The following is a 27,495-nucleotide window of genomic DNA, read 5'->3' on the forward strand; positions in this document are numbered from 1 at the left end:
CTTTAATTTACATGGTATATAAGATATTGAGGGCTACTTTATCTATAGAGATAGAGCCTAAATACATATATGAAAATGAGAGAGGAATCGCTGGAATCACATATTATCAATCAAACTCTCGAAATAGAGACATCATGCGAGGTTTCATATTACAGAGCACAACACATTAAATTTCAACATGATAATAACTCAATTTCACCAAATTTTGACTTAGAACATCTTGCATACATAAATATTGTAGTGATTTATTGGTGTAGTAATTTGAAACACCTCAAATATGGAATTTTTACGAATGGTGTGTTTTTTATAATTTAACACTATAAATAATAAGCATTATAAACAACAAAAATCTTAATATTAAAGCTATCTATATTTTATTTTTCGTACTTTTTCCACAATTTGTAATTTTACAGAATACTGATTTATCCTAATGGATAAATACATTGGAACCGATAGTTTGAAACCAGTATTGTGTTAAATTAAATCTTACATACATGTTTGTTTATAATACTATGTCTTTACATATAGTATAAACAGTGAAGAAAAAATACTGCACCAACCTATAAAGTCCAATGACTTTGGTGTAGTTGTTAGTAGTTAAATAATTACATAAACAGTCACATCACAAATCACATAGATGTATTGCGACCCCACCGGGTCGAACCAGATGCCCCGGATGACAGACCTGTACATTACGCATTGGGGGTTGTAGGCCATTTTTAAGAAAGTAACTTAGGTTGGTGGCTAAATCTATCTACAAAAACTCTTATTAACGCCCGCAGTCGATAATGCAGCACTCCTCAGAAAAGATTTACTTAGAGATCACGTTGTAATTTTAGTCGTGGTACAGAAGTCAATCAATAAACATTCATGAAAAACAGTATTATCTTAATTCTTAATTCTGACTCCGCATCTCAAAAAGGTAAACCTAATAACCAAACAACTACAAAATAGTGACCCCGCAAATTGAATAAACATCTACAAAAGTACTCAACAGGCTGCGAAATAGGTGTGCTCGAACGAATCCTTTTAGGTAAAATATTTAATTTGTATGGTGTTGACTGTCAATAATTCATGGTGATAATGCATTGTATTATTTAAAACAAAACATAATATTCAGTAATTAATCTTACTTAGTTTCGTACTTTAAAAAAAAAGTGGTACTAGTACTAAATATTATGTTTACTTTTAATTAACCCACTATTTCAAATAGGTATATATTTCTGTGGCTTTTCAAAATTACATATTTTCAATAAAAACAATTCTACGTGTTTAGCCACATCGAATACGAAGGCATTAAAAACAAAGATTAATAACATTCATTCAAAATACGGTAGTTACATAAAGAAAAAGAGATTAAAGTTATGATTATATTGAGGTACACATCGCGTACTGTCACGCTGTCACGGCGACAAATTTAGTGTATGGTTTTGTCATTTAAAAAAATCTTTTGAACAATCACCACCTCTGTAAATTCAATGATGGATAGTGCCTACTCTAATGTATTAGTATTTTGAATTATTATTCATTATTCATGCTAATTTCAATTAATTTGAACAGTTTCTACGTGTATCTACTTTAAAATTACTTGAAATATTACATCCATGGATAATATTTTGAACAGAACCCAACCTGCAGACCATAGATAATAGACATCATTATTATAGAAAATACATAGTGCCAACGGCTAAAAATAAAAAAAAACCACGCAATTTGACATGAGTCAAAAATATGTATGCATGCAGAAAATGATAATAAAACGTTCATCGAGTCATGCAAGTGTCAATGCAGTGCGGTAAAACGAGAGTGACCTCATCGTTGTTCTGGTGATTTCGGCAGATTTTGCTAACTGACAATGTTCGTTTAAAGATTCAAAATGTGCTACGGGATGGGAGCATCAGGATGATAACATAAAATACCATGAAAAATGACATTACACACTATTTTTCCCGTAGCGACAGCTTACTGTGACATCACGTGATAGTACGCAACGTGCAGCATAATATAATCACAACTTAATCCACACCCCACCCTTTCCGGCTAAAACTCAAATAATATAATGACACGAATAATCAAAATACAGGTATTGTTTTTTTTTACATAGGTGCAACATTAAGTCGTTTGGTTTAGCCAGAAGCATAACTTTCTTAAACTAAAAATAGTGACATAACTCAACGTAATTTAATAAGAATGTTTTTTAGTGCTAGAGCTTGTCAATCGTGTTTTTTTATTGTGTACACAACCTTACTTAAAAAAAACTCTGTGACACACTGATAACTGACATTCAATACTTTATAGATTATTTTAAACATACACGTATGTCATGTATATTTATTTGCAAGCTGTCATAATATTTTGCATATGTTATAAACGCCCCTATAAATTCCTGTCATCTCAGTGAATATCATTTTTCCTACAATTCAATCACAAAAAAATATTTTGCAATCACTATAACGTGTTCTATAATAAAAAAAGAGTGTATTACCACGGTCTTATTAATAACTAGAAAACTTACCAAGTGGCAGTGCCACCTGTCAACATTCTTGAATAAGGCATAGTTCCACAACAAAAATTGTTTCGATTAAAATCGCATTTAGACTTTATTACTTCTTCACCTTTTCGTCAATATATCACTGATTATTTAATTTTTTAACCGTGTTCGATCCAAAGTGTACGTCCTGAGTAGCAGCGTTTGGCGGAGCGTTGAGCGGCGCGCGCAACTCAAACGTAATATAACCGTATAAATGTATAACCAAAAGAAGACATTGTCTACGAACATTGTCACACACGGTTGGTTATACGTTTGAGATGCGCACGCCGCTCAACGCTGTGCTGAACGCTGCCACTCAAGACATACACTAAGAAGATCATATTATGGTCCTTCACAGAGTAAAGGTTATTTTAATAGATTTTTATTTTTACGAGAAATGGAAGTTGGCCATTTACTTAACCAATAGTCTGACTCCAAATGCCCAAAGCACACATTGAAAAACAACGTGTGTATTTGCCTGATCCAGAATTAGAACCCAAGACCCACGACATTATAAACCGACGCATTACCAGCTCAGCTATCGTGGGGGGAATAATTAATTGTAATTCCGTTTAACACTGTCTATATACATACTCGATATGCCATTACAGCACTGTAAGCACGTGTCAAACTATTATGAGAGTAACCTACCATTTTTTTTCTTTCACGACCGATTAAAGAAAATTTATTTTCCAAATTTTGAATTTTCGTCAATGTGTATCCTTTCATTCACATTACAAAAAAAGAACACTATGGAAATTTGCATTGCATTTTTTTTTTTTGCACATTTATCATTTTTTTGACGTGAACATCTCTTCACATAGTTTTGAATGTCCGTATTGGTTTAGCTTTTTTTACACCTACATTATGCTCCTCTCTCCCATGGGTACTTTTTATTAAATTGAGTATCAGTAAACTGACGTCTGCTCCTGAGACTTTCCCAGATGTAAACAACTGCTAATGCTGCACATCAAACGTGCGGCCTCGTGATACGATTGATTAAGACCGTGGTGCGGGGCAGTTGGTTTTGAGGGAACTATTAGTTAGTCCAATGTTTTTAGTACCAACGTGTTGTTATGATAAACAACAACATTGAACTCCCATCCTTGGTATTCTGTTGCACGATTGAAGCTACAGTAAATACGCGTAACGCAATTTTCTGCTCGCGCGAGCGTGAAAGGACATCCTGCATTTGGAAATTTTCATGCGTTAAACAAATAAGCAAGTTTTACCAATTATCATTGAAAAATACGCAAAATAGATGACGATTATTTGCAAACTATAAGTTAAAAGATGATTACTGACACTGTACAATTTAATTTACATTATATTCCATCAATTAAAATCTTAATAAAATATAATCATAATTTAATCTCAAATAATGCAATAATCGACAAAACAGAACAGCAATAAACAGAACCATGAAAATTCAGAACGTGAGAAAAATATAACATTTAATATTGAAGTTGTCATATCTCTATATTATGTTGTATATATTTTTAATATTTTTGATAGCATAGGTTGTCAATACATGGTAAAAATCAATTTATATATTTTTGAATTGCTAATCGCTGGAAAGCCTCAATTCAATGGGCTTCAACTCGGTGTTACAGGTAAACTATTATAAGACTAGATATGGCTTGTCAGTGATTAGTATTAGCCATATATAATATAATAATATGGTCGTAATATACCTGATATGCGTGCAGTGATTACATATATTTCTTTTATAAAATATCATTCTAATGGGTTTAAGTTTTTTAATATTCCATTTAAGCCGTTTTTTGCGCCCCGGGTTTCACCTTTCGGCATCTTCAGGCACTATGTACACTCACCAAAAGGCGAATACTATTAACTCTAACTTATATAACAAATCAATACAATAAAGTAGGTAAAAACTTTATCACTTACCTATTAAGTCAAGGATCACAATAAAAAATATAACAAACAAATTATGAGTAGTCGAAGTGTTTGTAAAAAAAACCCCTACCTTATCACTAATAATACACTCGATAAGCATATATACATCATCAAAACTTAATAATAGATCATTCGTAATTATAAAGAATAAAAATACTACACTCAAGAGGTGTAAAATCGCAACAAAAATGGGAACAATGGTAACGTATTGGGAATTAATGGAGTTAATTAAAGTAAACTTAAATCCATAAGAATTTAAATTCAAAATCCATCAAGTACCTTCGGTCGATAATATTAATATTATGAATTTAAGTTTTATAAATATTTACTTAATAAATAGATTCGAGAAAAAAATAAATGTTTTCTGAATTTTCATAGTAGTTATGTTTATCGCTGTTCTATTTTGTCACAGTTCTATTTCTTCATGTTCTATTTCGTCTGGTTATCATTAATTTCACATCATAATAATAATATATCAAATATATAATTTCACATTTTCCAAAAAATTAAGGCTGAAATGCGCATGGGCCGATTTTAAAATCATTATTTGAAAATAGCGCATTACGCACTGAAAAAAATAGTTAACAAGAATTAGATTAAACTTGAATATTATATTCTTGAAAAAACACCAGGTGGCAGTGCCATGACTGCATTGAATTTATTGTGAAAATAATAGTTTTACAGACATTTTTCTTAATAATGATAAAAAATATGATGGGATGAGGAAGGTACCACCTTTATAGGAGGACATTAGGCAATATTTTTCTGTTATTTTACATGAAGCACGTTCCTAAATTATAGATGCCAACATAAAATTCCGAATAATTAACAACCATTCAGATATTTTTTCATGATGCTTCGATGAGCTTTCCACCTAGTGATCTTATAATAAAATAAGATTTTACGTATCCATCATCAAGTTAGCAGCCATATAGCTATTATTTATTTAATAGTAATATTAATAATTCACATATTATTTATTATAAAACAAAGTTTTTTAAACCAAAATAAAATGCTCTCTGATTATTTTATCACTTTTTTACTTATTGATATATAATAAACTTTGAGATATGTTCAATAATCGTGAATTATGAAACGAAATACGTATAACATTATTCTGAATTTAATAACAAATAGGTTTTAAATAGTACCTGATACGTTATGTCATAAAAATTATGTTATGTGATCATTGAACGTTTATTCTTATTATAGAAAAAGATAGAACAGCAAAATAACGATATAAATATTTCCTCTACAAAGTTTACGACTTTTCCAGGTTTATACCACTAAGTTCTCAACTTTCCACCTTTTAAGCCCACTTGCTCCCTAAACATATTATAACCAATTCAGACGAATGTATGAACTCTACAATTACTCAAAATGAAACACCAAAATGTTCTTATTACCAACTTATTCCACATACTTCTAGAATTAGTACTACATATTATTATGTTTTATTTTAATTAACACAATATTTTTCTACTAAAAATTGACAGTTAACACCATGCAATAATAATACAAATAAATAAAACCTATAAGTACAACTATCTCAACAATCTTTTTGCAAGAATTTATTGTCACTGAACCCACAGAATAGATTAATAGGATATAAACGTGAAAGCCAGTCGCCATGGACCAAAGTGAAACGCAAAACATACAAAGTGCGCCGAATGTCCTCAAATATTACAAATATTGAATGCATATTATAACACAAACGTGACTAATGAAAATATCATTTTTTTTATTTATTAAGGAAAAAAAAGTTACATTGATTAAAAATATATATAAAAATAGATTAGAGAAAAAATATTGCAACCAGCAAATTATAATATAGTTCATGTTTAGTTTATCTCATAGTTCTCAAAACTAGAGAATTTAACCTTGTATAAGCCTCACGCAAAAGGCAACCCACTTCACTTATTTTTCTGTCCCTGATTCAACTGTTATTTAAGCCTGGGACAATAAATATGGTTAACAAGAGGTTATTTCCGAGAATAAATTTTCCAAAAAATTATCGTACTAATATGTCGTATAAATGAATTTTATATATTTTTATTTTAACGTCGAAATATTTTCAAAAATATTAGAAATCTTAGTGCTTTTAACTGCATTTACATATAGATTATAGACCAAACCTCAAAATCTAATACAGCCAGGATTTCTTGAATATTTCACATATGTGTGCAGATTTTAATGGATTTCATTTATATTTAAAATGGTTGTCTCATTCGCATTTGTATTGCATTACAAGGTTAGGGTCAGACTATATGCACAGCATAAGATGTTTATAAGATGACCATTAATATAATATTCATAACCGATTAAAATTATATTATCATAATTACGTACGTACATTGCTCGCAGTGTAGTAGTGACAAAGCAACCGTATATAGGAATTGCAATACCGGTATTTCAAAACCGGTATTAAATTTTTTATTGATACCAAAATACCGGTTTCAAAAATCCAAAATACCGGTATTTTCGCTACCTATTAAGAAATCATACACGTATATGTTATTTTTTCATTAATTACTACTGTATTGTATATTCAATTAAGTTTTATCCTGCCAAATCGCAAATATATTATATGTTTTGACGAATACCGGCATTAATACCGATATTCAATACGAAATACCGGTATTGATATATTCATTCGGTATTGCAATCCCTACCCGTATCTAAAGCAGGTTCGAATCTCACGTTCGATCAATTCGCACGCTGACTAGTCCACGGTTGTTTGTTACTGTGGTTGGTTGAATAGTTTACAGCCATAAACCAAAACTTAAGCAAGTGACATTTCACGTAAAAAAAAATACTGTGCATACCTAGACAAATTTTCGGAAGGTCTAAGGTCCACGTCAGACTATAGACCAAATTCAAAACTCGCCTTCTTGATTGAAATAATGCTCCGCGTATGAACAGAAGTTGTAATTTACCAATAATAAATAGTCAATACATTTTACTTTTGAAACTGTAATAGCGCAAATAAAAGTTATTTGTATAAATTGAAATTAATGGCCCCACCAAACTACACCCGGACTTAATCGAGCGTATCACGGAACCTTGCGTTGGAGTGTAAAGCATAATTTTTTATAACTTTGAATGTCTCAGGAACAGATACCAAAAACTGAGGAAGCCATGTACTCAAATGTACTGTCATTAAATGTACATGACTTTAGGGTAAGACTACCCATGAGAGAGAGAAGCAAATATTAATTTATATCTAAATTGGGAATTATTACCGTTTACTTTAACATCGGACAGACCGATCGCCACAAAGGCCAATTGTGTTGCATTTAGAAAATTTGCGGCGTGATACTGTTAACTGTTTTGTTACTTATAACAATTTTGCCTCTACGTGCATGCCATGTCCATTTAATGGAAATACTCCTGAGACAAAGAATTATGCTTTTCAGCCAAACGTAGGGTCCCGTGATACGCCCGATTAAGACCGGGTGTGGTTGGTGGGGCCATTAATTTCAATTACTTAATATAAATTACTTTTATTTTTGTGCAATAATATAATAAATAATTTCATATTATTCTGTCTTATTTTAGAAACAAATTTATTTGAAAAAAAATATTTAGTAAAATTATTTAATTATGATAGATTCATATTAATCAAACTATTCTTTATTATTTACAAATAATATACAAAATATTTAAGATTGTTAAATTATACTTATTGAAAATATTAAATACCTAACTTTTTAAAATTTTATTTATATTCAGTATTGAATAAAAAATTATATTAATAGAATTAATAATTATTCTCAAGTACAAGACATTTGGTTAGCAGCTGGCGATATCTATAAATTATGTTGGTAATATCAATACCTTGAGTCGCAGGCGCATCGGTAGGTCAAAGTATTAGACCACTCATCGGGACAGTGAAAGATGTGATTTCAAATTCCACAACTTTCTTCGAAGATTTTCTTTCATAGATTCATAATATAATTGTGAGCTAACTCATAACTATGCATGCTGATTGATTGTTGATTGTTTTTGTTGTAAAAAATAACAATTTAATTTATTTAATAAGGCATCTACATTAAAATACTTTTAAAAAACTGACACAAACTTCATAAAACGAATCTAGAAATCTTCGCGCGGCCAGCGGTGTTTCATCATCAGCTAAAACCAGAAAACGAACCCAAAAACCAGCCACAAACCAGAATACCAAAAAAAGCAAATTTGGACCCAAAATATTATTACTTACAAAGACATCAAAAATTACCGATAAACAAGCCGGAACACATGCAGAATGGAACAATATTTGGTGCCAATAATTTTGTGAATTCGGGTAGGCACCCAAAGACGTTGCAGTATCTGGCACCGTATTTTAAATCACGACCGGAGGGTGCCAAATCGTCTCCATTTCTTCTGCCGAACCCACCATTTGACGCAAAACACATTGATTTCACAACAGAGAGGCTAAAAACGACCCAGAAGCGACAAGACGCAGAATTTTGCTCGCAGGGAGGAAGCTGCGAGTTTTTTCTCTACTGTTGGATGAGCGGAGGTCTGCTGGATGGATCCTGCGGAGGGTTACTCAAAGGATGCTGCCACAGGGTCGCCAAGACTGGCGCTTTGGGCGTCCAAGATTCCAACAGTCTGGAAGGTCAGACGCCGACGGCTGCTGATTCTGGGCTAGGGCTCGGCACAGGAGTCGCTCTGCCCAATTATGGACCTGTCATTAATGATAACAGTAAGTTGACAAGGCATGGAATTACTGTGAATGCTGCATCGTCGCTAATTGGTGCATGATTTTTTGGACAAGGGTTTTTGCTGATGCTGGAGACATATTTGATCATTTTATTTATTATTAACACATGATATTGAACAGTAATATATATTATATAGCATTTATAAATATAAACGTAGTTAAACTAACAAGATAGCGTCTGCATTCGCATATTATATATAAATATATATTAAAATCATCAAGTAATTCAAACATAACGTACAAACAACGATAGTACAAAACCGAGACAAATTATAATATATATTACCACCATTGATTTTTTTTTACTTTTCATGAGAATTGACAGTTAGAAATTATTTGCTTAACCTTTTTCAAAAAAAAATCGTTTATTACAGTCCAAATGTGGGTACTAAATTAAATCAAATCCCTCTATATTGTTATTTCGTTTATAATATCCTATAGTAATGTTTAATATTGATGATTTTATCAATATTATATAATCCTGTTTTCCACTAACATCCAAATCCAAAATTCCCTAAAATCTAGACATTACACCAAAGAATAAAATCTTTACAATACTTTCAAACATTTATAATTATTATCATACTTTCTAAATTGTTGTAAAATATAATAATGTAATATTTATATTATGCCTACTTAAATAATGTAACATAACGTTATATGTACCAGTGGCGAAGTGTGGAGGTAGACTGTCATGATCTGACATAAATAGTGCACATTAAATTTTGTTATGTATACGTATTTGTGTTCATTGAACTAAGATTACAAGTTATAAATAGTTTTGGTATAATTTGGGCAATTCTATACACTTTTTCATTCATACTTATTTGTTTTCGTTGAGTTAAGAATACATAATATAACGCGTATTGTTGGTTAATTTGTTTAAATTCATTAACCCCTGCCTAAAGCAAACTATAATAGACAACAAAAATTATTCTATCTATAAAATATCCAAAATTATTTATAATTTAATGGCATAATTTTAGATATTTTATATATAGATAAGTACATATTTTTTGACTATTATCTATTATGGCTTGGTTTTCGCAGGGTTTAATTGAATTTTAAAAACTAACCAATACCATCTGTAAATATTGTAGTCTTATTTTAATGAAAACAAATACGTGTGACTAACAAGGTGTAATGTGCACTATTTATGGGGGAACTTAACAGCCTACCTCCACTCTTCACCGCTGATATCTACTATAATATACATCGTCATAACATCATTCATATTATTATAATAATATGTAAGTTTGGTGGGTATACATAATAGCGAATATCCAGGTACAGGGAAGATTGAAAGGAGCTAGGGGCAGTCTTTATCGGTGCAGTGGTTCGATCCCGGCTGATGATGATAAGATTTTAGTATAAAGATTATCTATATAACTCTTTATTACCATCTTATTCGATATCAAAATAAATCACTTAGCTCAAAAAATTCAAACGATTCGCTATATTATGAAGATGACTGAAATCCATTGACAGATATTAATGGATGCATAATAGATAGGACGATAGTTTGACTTTCATTTTAAGGCCCTAAGGCCTAAACCGTCCAAATGGTATTGATAATATAAAAAAATTCAAGTTATCATAATGATTTCTGAAATCTTCCCTACAAATTTTACAGATTATTTAGAATAAACTCGCAAAGATACCTCAAAATCTTAATTTACGACTTTCCCGCAGCAATTTGCTTGTTAAGCGAATGAGAAATTTTCCATAGAAAACCTGCCTGTACATTGTTTCACTAACTGATAGCATGGCCCCACAAGGTAGGGGGCTGACAGGACTCCAGCCTGGGGGCCCGGCGTGGCGGGTTGACCAGATAAGTGAGATAAACACACATCATAAATTAGCTTTAATAGTAAAAAAATAAGTAAAAAGGCGTTTTTATACTTCATGGCCATTTACATTTTAAATTGGGTATATGATTGTGATAATATTTGATTATTTTTTTAAGAATTATTAATAACCATGTCCTAAAAACACAAATATTGTGTCCTCACCGGGAATCGAACCCAGAACTCTCGGGTGGAAGGCCAGCGCCTTATGCACTGCACCACGAGAGCCGCCTTATATTTGATTATTGTGTGTCGATACTACTAATAACTCCATAATTAAAGTAGATGTATTTAAGTACCCTTAATTTGACCTAAAACGCAATTTGAAAAACTTAATGTAATGTTTCACAATGCCTTCAACATTTGCGGTAGGTAGGGGGTCCGCACAATGATCCTAGACTGAGGGCCCGCTTTAGGATGTGGGGGGCATAACTGAGAGTGTATCTTTGTTAAAAATAACACTTTCAAAAATATAAAATTAAAGATTGGTCAACCTTTTGCTGTCTATTGAAATTTGACTCTTTAATTCTAGGAATTTTATAAGGTATTAATATACTTTAGGAACGAAATCTGTACTTACTAAGACTTTACTAACCCGTTTTCTGTTAAATCGTACATACGACACACTGGCTCTGAGATACAGATTTATATCTGAGGCAATTCCAATTTCAATTTCACTTGACACAAAGTATGTAGGCAAGATTTCACTTCTGCGATGTAAATAATCTCATTTTTGACAGAAAAGATTTTTATTAAATTTGCAGCGAAATCGCTACGAAACGGTCGACTTTTAATGAAGTGTTAAAATGAGAGGCAAACAAAAAAATCTTTCACTATTGTTCGGTGTCATCGGGTGCCAAATCTCGCTTAGATGTCTTTTTAATGACTTATGTTAGGAATTTATACGTCGTATATTCGCGGCGAAAGATAATGCCCGTGTGACAGTATGTTTTAGTGCACAAATAGTGCATAACGTTTAGCTAATTTTACATTACGGTTATTATCTACACGAGTGATTTTCAAACATTACTTTTCACGTCGCCATTTGTATAAAGAGTTTTCACAGCGCGCCAAAAATTACGAGTTAATAAGATTCAAATTTATTTATTACAACGTTTTTATTAGCTAGTATTCTTATTTGCCCGGTGGTTGTTTATCCGGTACAAATCTTGCAATCGATTTTTAACTAACTTCCTGACTAGCTAGACATTTGAAACTTTTAGAATATATCAGAACACGATGCCAATGCATTCTTTTAATACTTTTAGACATCTTTAAGTAGAATTGAATTAATTTTCAGTTAATTCTGTTTTGTATGAAAAGTTATTTCGGAAGAAATCCGTGATCCAATCCACTGTTATTGGTTGCTAAGTGGGTGGTAATAGCAACTAAATTATTAACATATACGTGCGTTACCATGGAAATCAAAATGACATTTCAGTATTCAGTATTTCTATATTTGTTTGTTTTTTAATTACTTCATATCAAGTACAAGTTTGAGCATATTAAGCATAATAATTCAACAGAAAATTTTAAAACGTTGTATATAAAAAGTTCTTTTTATCTTGTATTTTTTTTCATGAACAAAAAAAATTATAAATTTAAATCGTTTACAACATGACTTAAAATAAGTGTTTTTTGAAATATAAATACAGAGCAATGTGAGTTACAATAAGTACCTAATAAAATACGAAAAGAAATAAAATAACAAATGGAAGCACACAGAGTGAACTATTGATAGACCCTATCTTAAAAACTTATAAAACAACGTCCACCTAAATTCAACCCACGTAAGTGGAATATCAAGTTACGAAGCGATTTCATTGAACATGCTTATTGTCCTCCCAATTGGCATCACTAATGACATGTTAGTTCTGCACCTTGGGAGAACAAACAACGAAGATGGATGTAACTTGTCCACCACATAGTTTCTCAAATCTTAAAATCAAACCAGACAAAACTACAAATTTACACAGTGGCGGGCTTAGGGACGCGAAGGCCCGAGGATGTTGTAAATTGTAATTCTTTAAATTGACATATTATACACTACCTACCATTGGCGAAGGGTGGAGGTAGGCTATTAAAATTTGACACAGATAGTACACACTAAACTTTCTCAGTCAAACATATTTGTTTTCATTGAACTAAGACTGCAATGTGCAGACACTACCGATTAGTTTTTAAAATTCCATAAAACCCTGCCTAACCAAACCATAATAGTTTTGGTATGTTACTGGCGATCCGCCAAAATAGTGTACACTTTTCATGGCTCCCACATCCTGAAGCGGGCCCCCCTACCTATTGACAAGGTTAAGGGCGATGTGTTGTTTTACAGTAGTGTTCCCCAAATGGTATTTCGTGTATTTAAGCGATTTTTTATATTTTTAAATAAATCCCCTTGAATTATCGAGTTGTCGGCACTAGGTATCATATTATGAACCACTAGTCGCGACCCTCTCTTGTAGTGGCCAAGTAGCATTCGACCCTTCGATATTAGATAAACAGCCATTTTTATTATTCAGGAAACATTAAAAATAATTATAATATTAAATAATTCACGTTAATTATCATGTAGTTATATTATAATACAATAAATTTCTGGTGTGTGTTTATCTCACAACTGGTCGACCCGCCACGCCGGGCCCCCCTAAGCCTGGGCCCCCAGGCTGGAGCCCTGTCAGCCCCCCCTTTGTGGGGGCCATGACACTTTTTCAGTTCTACTTATTTGTTTTCGTTGAATTATGAATACATATTACAGAAGGTGTTGGCTATTTACCTATTAAAGATCTACGAGATTCAAGAGAGTGAAAATTAAGCACGACTTATAGAAAGGCACTTGAAAATAATCATTTGACGAATCAGAACACGGACGGACGCCTTCTTCAAAGCAATCGCCGAATTGTCTTGACAAAGAAGAAGACGCTTCAAAATTACCTGTTGTCTTTTCTCTAATTGCTACCTAGTATTATTAATAATATTATTATAGAAAGCATGGCCCCCACATCTTGAAGCGGACCCCCAGGCTAAAATCTTCGGCGGGCCCTCCTACCTATCGCTACGGTTAAAGTCAGTATGACTATCTACAGTTGTGTAATACAAATAATGTTCATGGTCAAATTTAGGGTATTTTATACGATAGTAACTGTTATAACTTGAATTGTGTAGTTGTCGAATATCGGCAAACAATAATCAAAAATTGCATCGCACAAGTATATATTTTTAAATGTTAGTATGCTTGAAGTGAAATAAATGAAATAGCGCCGCAGGCGACATTTTTACTATTAGTGCAATTGTGTTTATCTCACTTGGTCGATTGATCCGCTTCGCCGGGCCTCCCATAAGACCGGGCCCCCAGACTAGAGCCCTGTCAGCCCTCCCCCCTCACCCCTTGGGTGCCATGATATAAAGTCAAACAAAGATCCCCCCCTATGCTTGAACTTGATAAGTGTACAATTTATATAAAGCATAATTATATAATAGAAACCATATCAGCGCATCTATTCTATACACGATACTGCTATCGGCCGCTACGGCAGCTTTGTGACGAGGGTAGTTTTGTATCGAAGTATTAGCATTTATTGTAATAATTACAACAAGTTAGTTGTAATTGTTACAATAAGTGCTATGATTTTAACAGCACATCTCTTGGGTGTGTTAAATTTTAGAGCGAGATAGACAGTTTGACTGTTTAGACGGCTAACTTATTGTAACAATTATAATACTTCGATACACACAAGACTTTTTTTAATAAAAACAAAGGTGCCAGAACTCACTCCTTGCCAAACTTCTTACCTACTAAAGAAAATTATATTCGAATATCATTTAAAGCAACTTTTCCTATGCCACAAAGCGCGTAAAAATTAAACAAATACAAATAAACAACTAAAGTTGTAAAACATCATATATTTGAATAAAAGTATATAGTGATTTACATAACCCCCACATCCTGAAGCGAGCATCCTACCTATCACTAAAGTTAAAAGCAGTCTGACGCACTAATGTAGCGCTTTTCAAATGGTAGATATTCGAGGTAAAATTTAGGGTATTCAGTGTATTAACAAACATTAACCAAAAAATTGCAATTACACAAACACATATTTTTAAATGTTAATACGCCTGAAGGATTTTTTTTTACGATTAGAGCAAATTTGTGATGTGTGTTTACCTCACTTATTTTGTCAATTCGCCAGGCTAGAGTCCTGTCAGACCCCCCCTTCGTGGGGGCCATGGTGATTTCCAAAGTTCAGTCCAATTTTCGTCCGGCAAATCGTCTTGATTCCTTTTCTTAGTGTTAGCCTTTATGGCCGAACGTCTTCCACTGAGTAACCACCGATCAACGTATTTTGAAGGATCAAAAAGTATCAAAGGTGTTCCGACGAGTTTGATGAACAAATGTCCCAAAACTGTTTTGGTCTTCAACGAAACTCTTGTTTGGGGTAATAATTAGATTCATTTGCGAAAATTCGCGTTCACATTCACTTGAAGAAATGGTAATAGAATTCAATGCATATATCAAACCCGATTTTCACATGAGATGATTCAAGGAAATTAACTTGTACTAGGTAAGCGCGAACATTTTTTCGTCTAATTGCTTTTGAAACGTTAAAAATACCATGAAAAACGGTGCCGGAATGCCGTTCCACCGCGTTACATTACAAAAAAAGCCCTGGATACACACATATGAAAAACTACCCTCGATAGCTGCCGATAGCAGTCTTGTGTATAGAATAGATGCGGTGGTGAACAATATGCCCTGAAATAAATATCACTGTCTTGTGTTAGGTACAGCACACATAATATATCCCAAGTCATCTTGCGGCTGCCTAAAGCGTCTCTTTGCATACCCAATCACCGCATTTTCCACCGCAGGATGTTGTGTTTTTGTGGTAACTTACTTGCAAGGCATATAAACCAACCTTTAATAAACTCAATATTATTATACCAAACGTGTAATCGCTGTCTTTAGTTCAAATGTAAGAACGAAAGTACAATAATCAAAACAATCAAGTTGCCATAGTAACTAATGTTATTATTTTCTTTAATATAATAATTGTACACACGATGTGTGGACATCAATTTCCCCGCGTGGAAGGCCAACGAGTAAGCAATTTTAGTGAAGTAGGTATGCGGCAACACTGCAACAACATGTTATTACAATCATTAAATTGGCGCCAAACTTTCATCTGATTCTGCTACTGGTGTTGCAAGCAATCAAATAAAAAAAACAATTCCCTCAGGCGGGCAGTTAAAAATTCTCCGAACGTCCGAGCCGGATAATGAGGTGGCGACACATTGGAAGATGTTTTAGCGGATCTAATCCATCTGCTTCGATGGCAGAGAATATTATAACGCACACAATCCATCACAATCGATTTGAATTGACTAATTATTGTTGCGCGGCTTAAGCGTTGGACTATAACGCCGTGGGTACCAGGTTCGAATTCTGAGTCTGGCAAGTACACATATTGTTTTTCAATTTGTGTGTGTCAGGGTATGGGCCTAATAGGTTGAACAAGTGACTGACATCCATTTCTCGTAAAAATAAAATCTGTTAATACAAACATCCACTCTGTGGACGCCCATATTATGATCTTATTAGGATCGGACATGGTCGGAATGTACTTTTACTTGTATGGGTGATATATTTCAAAAATTACAGCTTTATAGGTGGTGATAGGTATATATTTTAGTAAGATATAATATTTGCGTACCTACATGAACTTGAAGCATTGTTATACTTACTAAAATAACTACATATGTATCGAACTTATTTAAAAATATTAAAAACAGATCTATCCAATGAAATTGTAAAAAATGTGGTAGATTTGTTACTGTTCTTCTAAAAATATATAATATTGGTAACTCTATACGTACACCTTATATATAATATGACGATATTCTTAGTCGGATACGTAAAAAAGTGGCTTCTCGTGCAGGGTTCCATTTTCGATTCTCTGTGAGTTTACAATACCTATATCAATGTAATTTTAACAGGCCTGGGATTTTCTATGATTATTTCACTGTCTAAACTACTGCATTGGCCCCATGGCCTGTTTCAGTCAATGTAAAATAACATTTAAATATAAGGCGACATTAAACTATGCACTTATTATAAATACATTGCCGTCATATTACAATTATGATGTCTAATTATTTGATTATTTTATCAGTGTTGACTAGTGACCTTTTGTATACGGTTATATATTTTTTTAATAATGTATGTATATTTCAATTCTTAGTTTATTAAAAACTGATTACACATTTCATATGCACTGAGGAAAAATAATATTTTCTACGTTTATAATTGGTTTATCATTATTTTTTATTTAAATATATGTATAAATATATGTCGTAAGTCTCAGGTTCAGCACCCGAGTCTGAAGATTTCACATATCATTTTCAATGTGTGTTTGGACCTATCTGCTGAACAAGTCGATAACATTCATTTCTCGTATGAATGATTTTGAGACATATAAAAATGAGAGAATGGTTCAACACACATTTATATCCAATTTTGATAATCGTATAAGTAACATAATATAATATTATTAAATCGTTCGATTGTTCGATACAATTATTAAATAGGTCGTTCAAAATAATTATGGATCAAGTCCATCAAAATGGATTCTGAGATATTTGAACCTGAAGTTAAAACTTCTTTTGGAAAATTCAGGAATATTTTCACTGAATATACTTAGCATATTTTGATAGTACATGGATCAATTTAAATAAATAGTCAAAACATAAAGTAAATTAAGGCTTTATTAACATAAGCAAGTTAATGTTAGCAAATTTAATACTTCTTTACTTAAGGAACTAAGGACTTGAGGAACTATCAAAATGGACAAGATTCACATTTAATTTGATGTCTTATCAATACTTGTACTGCCATTTAAGCGAAAAATTGTAGAGAAAATCAAATTTTATGAACATTGGACATGATCCATAATTATTGTGAACCACCCAAATATAGATTAATGAACTTAGGCCCAATGAACCGAATTTAAATTATCCGATTCGGCGGACCAAATCTTTCGCCGTATGACCGAACAAAAGCGCATGATCGAAAAAAGTGAAATTCGTTATTGCTTTAGCTGTAGGTATGGCAATAAAATCATAAATAATATTGCAAATGGCCACTCGAATCGAGATGCTGTTAAACCAAAATGTTAACTTGCGGTTAACATCACTATTATACACGTCATTATCATACTTGCGTCATTCTCTATGGGTAACCTAACTAGGTATTATAAAATTAAACATATGATTGTTTTATTATTTTCTTAAAATTATGTGGGATTATCTTGGTTAAACATTATTAAGAAGCATACGTAATAGTTCGAGTTAAGTCAGGTTAATGCATAGATATTGTTTATTATCTAGTTATAATATATTAAACAGACCTACAAACATAATTATCTGAAGAATGGGATGGGGAGCCACTGTCGAAAACTACCCAATCAATACTCGTAACTGTACAAAATCTGACATTCGAATTAAATTTTCGAAATGCCGTCCTATGGTAGCTTGTAGTTCCTTTTGACCATTCTAAAGATAAGTTTCTAGGTCTGTAATAAGTACATATTCCAATAATATTTTGAAAAAAAATTAATTTGAATTAATTGAATCCGACATGGAGGCATTATCTGTTTGAACAGGCCCACCGTGTTCATTCCTATGATGCGTGCACTGCTCTAGGGCCGCATAATTTAAAGGACGGCCAAAGAGTCCATCATGATAATATAAAACTTATATAAAAAGTAGGTGACCTAATCAAAAGAACTAAGATTTTCTGAAAAGTGAGGTAAATTAAATGAATTTATTTTTGAACAGAGAATTTGTAATTTTTTTATTTAATTACTTATTTATTTAACATATTTATTTATTTATTTATTTATTTATTTACAAAACATTGGGAACATAATAAATCTAAATTCAAGATATTCACAACATGAAATTTATATTATATAACAAATATTACCCTCAAAAAAGAGAAGAAGAGAATATCTATAATAATAATACAAAAAACATACTTAAGTACAATTATTTTATAAATAATAATAAAATGTCAAATACAAAATATATAGCACGTCACTGAAAATGTCTACGTCTTTTGGGAGCGCATTGACAAGTCTTGTACCTTGCACCCCTCGCTTATGGTGCCTGATAGGCTTGACACGAGGACACTGCTCGGATCCAGAATACATCATAGCTGCGATCATGTAGGTAATTGGCAAGCGCATGTAAATTCAAATTCATTCATTACTATACATATTTTCAATAAATACGTTGTTTTTCGTTGAAATTGGTTTTGCATAAAAGTTATTTTTGTCAAATCTACTTTAATTGAATCATTTACATTGACAATTATTTCAGTACGGTCGACAACTTCCGTTCCGAAGATGTGTTTATAATGGAGTTCTACTATATTTTATATTTTGTATTAGTTGATAATATCATATTAAAGCGAATGAAACCAGTTGTGATTATTATTAAATTATAATAATATGGATTTAAAAATAAACACTACATAATATTGTGTTTTATTTTAATTAAGTAGTACAATGTGAAACCACTGAAAAAATTTAGAAACAATCCATAAAACGTAAAAATACGCACGGTAAAATTTTCTAAATAATGCTCAATAATTTTCCGTTGTATAAACCATGTTGCAATGGCCAATTGGCAAGCGATTAATATAGTTTTATATTGAGGTTTATCACTTATAAAATATGCTTTTATTAAACCTGTAAAGCTTACGAGATTACATTGGTGTTACGTTTGCGAGTGTTACAAACACTAACAAGGAAAAGAAAAATCGAAATATATTAGAAACAAAAGAGCATTGAATTATTCCATAGAGCAAGCAATGTTACTAATGCTTCAAATACACTCTATGACGATCGGTCATATATATATGTCGAAAAACCAGTTTCTTATGTTGGCGTCCTGTGTCACAGGGTGTCACAGAGTGTAAATACGAAGTCATAGCTGTCATACAATATGTATGTATAAATGTCAGAATGGCATAGATTTGATCAGAGACACTAAAACGCTCTTAGCATATATGTGCCCGATCGTCATATAGTCTATTTGAACCATAACTCTAGAAAAGCGACTTTGTTTTGTTATCAAGCTGGCTCTATGGATCGATTACAGATGTAAAATGTACGTAAAACATTTCACCGTGGCATAGTTCGCCGTGAGCTTTCTTTTCAGAAAGAGATGACTGTACCACTATACAGTCTCCAATTTTATTAGATTCAATATGAACATTAATTCAATTTTCATAGCTGATCTTGGCAAAATTCAAGAATGAAAACCTAACCTAACCTAACATATTATAATCTAGTATATCAGCTATTTTCAAAATTTGTTTGCTGCTGGTTTCCTGTAAACCAATAAGAACCATGTTTTATTTAGACATTAATCGCAGGTACAGCAGGTACTATACAACCCAAAGAGGTTGGACGGTCTTTAATGTTTTCCGACCATGTCCGATCCTAATAAGATCATATTATGGGCCTCCACAGAGTAAAGGTTTGACGTCCCTGGGTAAAGTGCCGCCCTTAGCAGACTTTGAATGTCATCTCCTTTCATTGTTAGTTTCAAATTGGCTGAAATCTCGTGTCAAGAATACGTCATACGTCGAATACTGACAACTGGTCTCGGTTTATCCATTGACGCTCACTTAATATTGGTGTATTACACATACTATTGCACGTATATAATGTGTGGTTCATTTTCGTAGGACACTCACACCTTCAAAACCCTACGTCAAAATTTACTGATTGGTATAAAGCCTATCGGAATTATATTTATTATCTGTTCTGTGGATTCATGATTAGAAGACATTAAACTTAATGTCGCTAAACATAAATGACGGAAAATCAAGTCAAGATTATATTTTTGAAGTTATACTTCTATTGGGGCGTTTCGTAGAGAGTGAAATTGAGAGCTGCGCGAGAGCTGTATACAAACGCAAGTTCAATAGTAGAATTTTTCCGTTACCTAGGCAACAAATTTATTATTGTCGCCCATTTGCAATTCCTTACGTAAACAAACGATTAAACATCAGAGTGATAGTTTTTATTTTAAAAATAAAAACAACGAGAAATAATTATATAATTCAGTAATATAAGTTAAAGTGTATAGAAATATACCAACGGCGCTCCAATAAGCGGCTCTTTTTCTCGAGTGTGTAGTTTAACAAGATAATTAAGAGCTAGTCGAAGAATCTAGGTTATCACAAGTTTTGTTTTGTTACGCCAAAGAGTTTTTTTTTGTTTTCTAGATGCCTTTATGGATACCTCGCATTTACTATCGAGGTTTCTTTACGCCAAAGAGTTACGCCATAAGTACACACACCGATTTTTTTCCAAACTCTACTGTACATGTTAATTATATTAGTCCCATGCAGCCTTGTCTCGGGAGAAGAAAGTTTGGCACTAAAATCTTTTTATTCTATACGTTCCTATAGGAAATGATTGGTATCTTTTGATTCGCAACATACATATTCATCGTTGACAGTTTTTTTGTGATCAATTATTAAAACTTATCGCTGTTTTGGAAGCATTGTAATCTTCATCCCCTGAGGCAAATAAAAAGCGAAAGGCTTTATTGTGAATTGTCAATTAATGAATAATTTATCAGAATTCAATGGATGTATTAAATTTCACCAAGAATTTAATAACCATAATGACGCAAAATAAATACTTAATAATTATTAATAGAAAAAAATCTTGAAAGATGACACCGAGGCGCCATCAAAGAATTGCGGATTCGAACCTCGGACCTTTCACCTCGCGAGAGTCAACCCGGCGACTCCGCGGCGCGGTGAAATTTACATCTGCTTAGTCAGTCTTTCGGAGAAAGTAAATCTGATCTCACTGAGTAACTTCTTCTCATAAACGATGTAAGATGTAAACAAATACCAGCTTATAAAATATAATATATGTAAGACTTAATAAGTACTTCGTATATTATATGCAGTCATTCACTTTATCACACAATCACCGTTATTATACTACGTATCTTTGCAATTATAATCACCAGTCTCTTTATAATAATAAGGCTCCAGCGCCCGCATGGTAACGCAACCGCAGTCGAGAGTCTCGGTTTCGAATCCCGGGTCTGAAAAATTTGAAATGTTGTTTTTCAATATGTGTTTACTTTACGAAGGCTCAGAGCAACCGTATATTAAGCTTCGAAAACAGATATTTGCGACGGATACTGGGTGTGCGGTGGTATGACTTAGGAGCAACGAGGTGATAATAGAACGCACCGAGCAGCCTCTCTTTACGCTGACAGTGAAGAGGCGATGTAGGACGTGGCTCGGCCACATTCTGTGGATGCCAGAAGAGAACCTCAACCCGGCTTGCCTGTTCTTCAAGCCGACCGGATTCCGGGGTCCTGGAAGGCCGCTAAATACTATATATAGAGTGTATACGGTAGAGCTACGGGATGCTGGTTTGACCTGAAACGAAGCAAGAAGACTGGCGAGAGACAGGGATTCTTGGAGGCGCCGCGTGGTATCCTTATGCTACGACTAAGAGGCGGATATGGCGGAAGAAGTTTGGTCACAGCGCATGAACCCAGTAGATTCAGCGTTCATTTCTCAAAAAAAAAAGATTTGTTGGCGAGACCTCTTTGTTAGGCGGCTTTGATCCAAATCAGATTGCAGAGTCAAATGAATGTATATAAAAAGGCTCCACCAGTGCCCACTGTAAGCGTCCGAGAGCCTCTATTTCTATTAGAAGGCCACCCTCCATAAGGAAATTTCACCTTCACTAAGTATACATTGAAAAAATATTAAATGAATTTATGCAGGTGCCTATATTATATTTAATTAATTTTTACGGTATATTAACTTTATTTATTTGTAACTCAATACATAAATGTCGTATAGTTAGCAAAAACCACTGATTTTCATGCAAAAAATAATATTTGCTTTTCAATTTTCATTTGATTATTACTTTCGGGTATCCTCGGGTCATCTTCCGACCATGTCCGATCATAATTAGATCATATGGCCCCCCAAAGAGTGGAGGTTTGTAAATTAACAGATTTTGTTTTTACGAGAAATGGATGTCAGCCACTTGCTCAACCTATTAGGTCCATACGCGCCGCGCGGCCGTCGTGGGTGTATCCTCGGTTACCATCCCATTAAGCCCCCAATATAGACCTGCCGCTGCATAATAATCTCAATAAATTGTGCCCCTGACCTTTAATCAGTTTGGAATCTGCTGTTTCAAAGTCGTCTGTCAGGAAGATGAACCCGGAATCCGTAAATCACTATTCTGTAACTCTGTATTCTACGCACTGACCGTCTTGTCTGCGTTGGACGTGTGCCAAATTATTGAAATTTATGTACCATCCGCGCCTACTTAAATTTGATGAAATACGAAAAACGCAAGTGACAGTGGCGGAACTATATTACACAAGGCCCCATAAACTATTGGATTGATTTCTACATATGCATTCACAAAACGTAGCTAGATATAACTACACCCTTTTTAGGGTGTCATAACGAAATTGGAAATAATTTAAAACGCTGTTAATTTTATAACTATTCAAGATATCGCAATGAGTATTTGGCGTTGTATAAATAAGTATTATTCAACCTTTTAACACCCGCGGCCCGGTGAACATAATATATGAGAAATATTTCGCGGACCGGTATTAGCCAGAAATAATAACCATTATAGATAGAATTTTATTTATTAAATCTTATGTTTTAAAAATACAATTTTTGGTTAGTGTCACATCTGCTGCTGCTTCTTTGTAAGAAAATTTGATATGCGTAGTTGCAGCATTGTTTCTGAGAGACTAAGCGTTGCATTAACATCCATTCGATTTCTCTGTTGGGTTTTTATTACTGACATAGATAAAAAATTCTTTTCACATAAATAGGAAGACAAAAAAATTGCCAATAATCTGATCTTTATAATTCAGATATTGATATACTTTATAAGGGATATCCAAAATTGAGATAATGATTACAATTTATGTCTGGACAACAGAGTGACATCAGAAAACAGCTCGATCAGCTTTTCTTTCTCACGAGGATCAAGTGCGCATGATTTAATATCTTCCAAAATCATCATCATCATCATCATCAAGGGTGTGACAACCCGGTGTGGGTCTTGGCCTCCTCCAACAGCTCCCTCCACCTGTCCCTATCTAGTGTGGCCGCTTTCCAATTCGGTACCCCCAGAATACGGCAGTTACTGGCAGCTCCATCCAACCAGCGAATCTTTGGCCTGCCTCTTTGCCAGTTCATTGTCATTCATACGGTGCACATGACCTAGCTATCGCAGTCTCTCAATATTAATTGATTGAACTGCGCTGCAATCTTCGTACAGCCCATAGAGCTCAGCATTATTTTATCTTCTCCTCCAATTGGCGCTGTCCCTGATCGGTCTATATATACGGCGGAGAATTATCTTCCAAAAAGGGATTATTAGTCCAAAGGTCAGAGGTCCGTCCGCCTTTTCGTAGATCTTAACTTTCAGAGAAATATTTATTAAAGTTTTCATCCAACGCTTTTAAATGTTGGCTTATGATGTTGAATATAACTTTCTGGCTAATATCAGCAGCATTCAAAAATTCTCTCAGCATTTCATATAGTGCAAATTCTCCGAATAGTGTAGCGATATAGTCGGTTGATAGCATGGTGAAAGCTTTCGCGGACCGGTAATAAATTCTTGCGGACCGGCGCCAGTCTGCGGACCACCGGTTGAAGAACAGTGGTATAAATAACAGATAAAAGTTTTATTTGGCAATGCACGCGTCACAGGAAAATGTTTGGGGGAAAGGGTGTGTCAGAGGAAATGCATATTGTCTTTACGACCCCTAAACAAACGAATGCATAACAAAGAATATTCTTATTTTCCATCTTCTACTAATGAATAGATGCGGCCATATTATTAAAACTAAAAGTTGAGTGTTGTCAAATGGTTTGAAAAAGTTGCCGTTACATTGAAAACTGTAATAATTTACCTGTAAGAAGTAGGATAATCAAATTGTTTCCAGCTTACTGCCAAACTACAACTAGAATTATTGCAATCAAATTTTCAGACAGACTTTTCAATTCCAGGATTATATGATTAATATTTTTCAATCTCGGAATTAAACAAAAACAAATGGAATTTTGCCCTAAAATATACAAAGAACTTCATATAAATTTTATAATTATGCATAATATTCAATACTGTGAAAGTTAGGAATTGAATTGTATGTTTTCTTTAATTTCAATATTTTGATGTTTATTATCTAACAGCTTTCATTAAAATAATTACATTTCATTGGTTGACAGAAATATTTATTACTCTTGTCAAAAAATATGGAAAAATTGTCGGAATGATTTTTTATGGTTTTTTTCTTGTCATGAAATCAAGATGAACCATCACCGCTTTAATCAAACTACTCTACTCTCTTCGTATACCAATCGATGACCTAACCTAGCCTAACCTAACCTAACCCAAAATTATTCCACCCCACGGATATAAACATACATTTAAATGACACCATCAAAATTAGTCTATAAATTGTAACAAAGAAATTCTCGTATATTTTTATTAATAACAATTAATATTAATAGTAGCATTAAGCAAAATTGCACCACAGGCGACTTGTTTATTGTCTCTGAAACAAAAGCATGAAAATAATAATTATCCTTTCAAATAAGCTTTTGCCTGTAATTGGCATAAAACGAGGGTTTTAGAAAATGCTTACATATTTTTTGTATATAGCTTTGATTGACACCCACGATGGACGAGTGGCTTACTCGTCAGCTTACAATATCGTGGGTTCAACCAAATTCAAATCCAGTGTCTGGCAAATAAACGTTTTTCAATGTGTGGTTGGAGTCAGTGTATGGACCTAATAGGTTGAGCAAATGGTTACCATCCGTTTCTCGTAAAAACATAAATCTGTTAATACAAACGCCCACTCTGTTGTTGGCCCATGATCAGGCATGGTCAAAAAATGAAAAGTCATCGATCGGAAACCTTTAATTCATATTTATACATATATATATATATATATATAATAAATATATTTCGCTTTAATTCTTTGGTTTGCAATATATTAGTAAGTGCCGCCCTTTGTCAAATACAACATCGGTAATATAATGTAGTTACACCTAAGACTCGGTTTTAGTAGTTGAATGTACTATATTTAAAAATGTTTTTGCGGCATGGGGCAGCCTTAAAGGTGTCCTCTAGCACAGTACTTCTCAAACTTAGGGGCGCGGCTCCCGAGGGAGCCCTGGAGCTCCTGCCAGGGAGCCGCGAAATAGTTCAGTATTTGAAAAAAAGCCATTGGACGATAATATTTACCAAACTAAAGTGAAGACCAAATTACAGTTAGATAAGAACGCCATTTACAAAATCGTTAAAATGTCATATTACGTGGGCAGCTCTAGAAGAATTGATTGACATTAGATCAAATAAAAGTGGAAATAAATGAAAGAAGTCTTGCTGAATTTTGGAAAAGGCAACAGCAAAAATATCTATTAATCGCAAAAGCAGCATTTTTAATCATAATTCCTATGTCGACAACATACCTATGCGAAATAGCATTTTTATCATTTCTGGTAATAAAAAATAAATATATGCCGTATCTTTCACTGGAGACTTTGGAGCAAACCTGCGAGTTAACATTTCAAACATTGTACATGGTATTGATTTATTATGTAAAAATATTTACAAGATAAATAGAACTTTTTATATACCACGTTTTTAAATTTTCTGTTGAATCATATAAACTTGACAATTCTATGTATTAATAATTTAGGACAAATAAGGCAATTGTCAACTAATCATTTTTTTTTTTGCTATTTCGCAACAAACAAATATAGAATACTGAAATGTCATTTTGATTTCCATAGTAACGCATGTATATATTAATAATTTAGTTGCTAGGACCACCCACTTAGTGGATAGTGGATTGGATTACGGACTTCTTCCGAAAAAACTTTTCATACAAACCAGAATTAACTGAAAATGAATTCAATTCTACTTAAAGATGGCTAAAAATATTAAAAGAATGCATTGGCATCGTGTTCTGGTATATTCTAAAAGTTTCAAATGTCTAGCTAGTCGGGAAGTTAGTTAAAAATCGATTGCAAGATTTGTACTGGATAATCAACCACCGGACAAACAAGAATACGAGCTAAGAAAAACGTGGTAAAATATGCAATCACACCCCTCTCATTAAATTATTTTTGTAGGCTGTAGCTGTAATAAATTTGAAGTTAATTTTTGCTTTATTAATACTTTGGACGCGGAAGACGCACACGGCGCGTAATGACCAGGCGGCCGATCGATGTAATTAACGTGCATTTTAAATGGGGCAATTAAAATCTCATTATCTCTTCAGCAGCGAAAGCGTTAATAAGTAAATGAAATGTTGTATTATTTTAAATAAAAATGTACCTATAATAATAATTAATGGTAAATAAAGTACTG

At 33.2% G+C, this 27,495-nt stretch overlaps 1 protein-coding gene across 2 annotated transcripts in view; it reads left to right on the forward strand.

The window, feature by feature from the left end:
• LOC147074747 (trypsin-1-like) overlaps positions 1-27,495 on the forward strand; it is a 76,506-nt gene that overhangs the window by 16,367 nt on the left and 32,644 nt on the right. Inside the window, exon 1 of one of the 2 annotated variants that reach the window (XM_085942869.1) lies at positions 8,556-9,158. The exons of the other annotated variant lie outside the window; for it this stretch is intronic. Coding sequence (XP_085798995.1) covers positions 8,708-9,158 — 451 coding nt within the window. The 5' untranslated portion in view covers positions 8,556-8,707. Of the gene's footprint in view, positions 1-8,555; positions 9,159-27,495 lie in introns of those variants that run through there. 2 annotated transcript variants of the gene reach the window in all.

Source organism: Rhyacophila brunnea, unplaced genomic scaffold (assembly GCF_057557595.1).
Source record: "Rhyacophila brunnea isolate RB1 unplaced genomic scaffold, BYU_Rbru_1.0 scaffold_15, whole genome shotgun sequence".
Classification (NCBI taxonomy): Eukaryota; Metazoa; Arthropoda; class Insecta; order Trichoptera; family Rhyacophilidae; genus Rhyacophila; species Rhyacophila brunnea.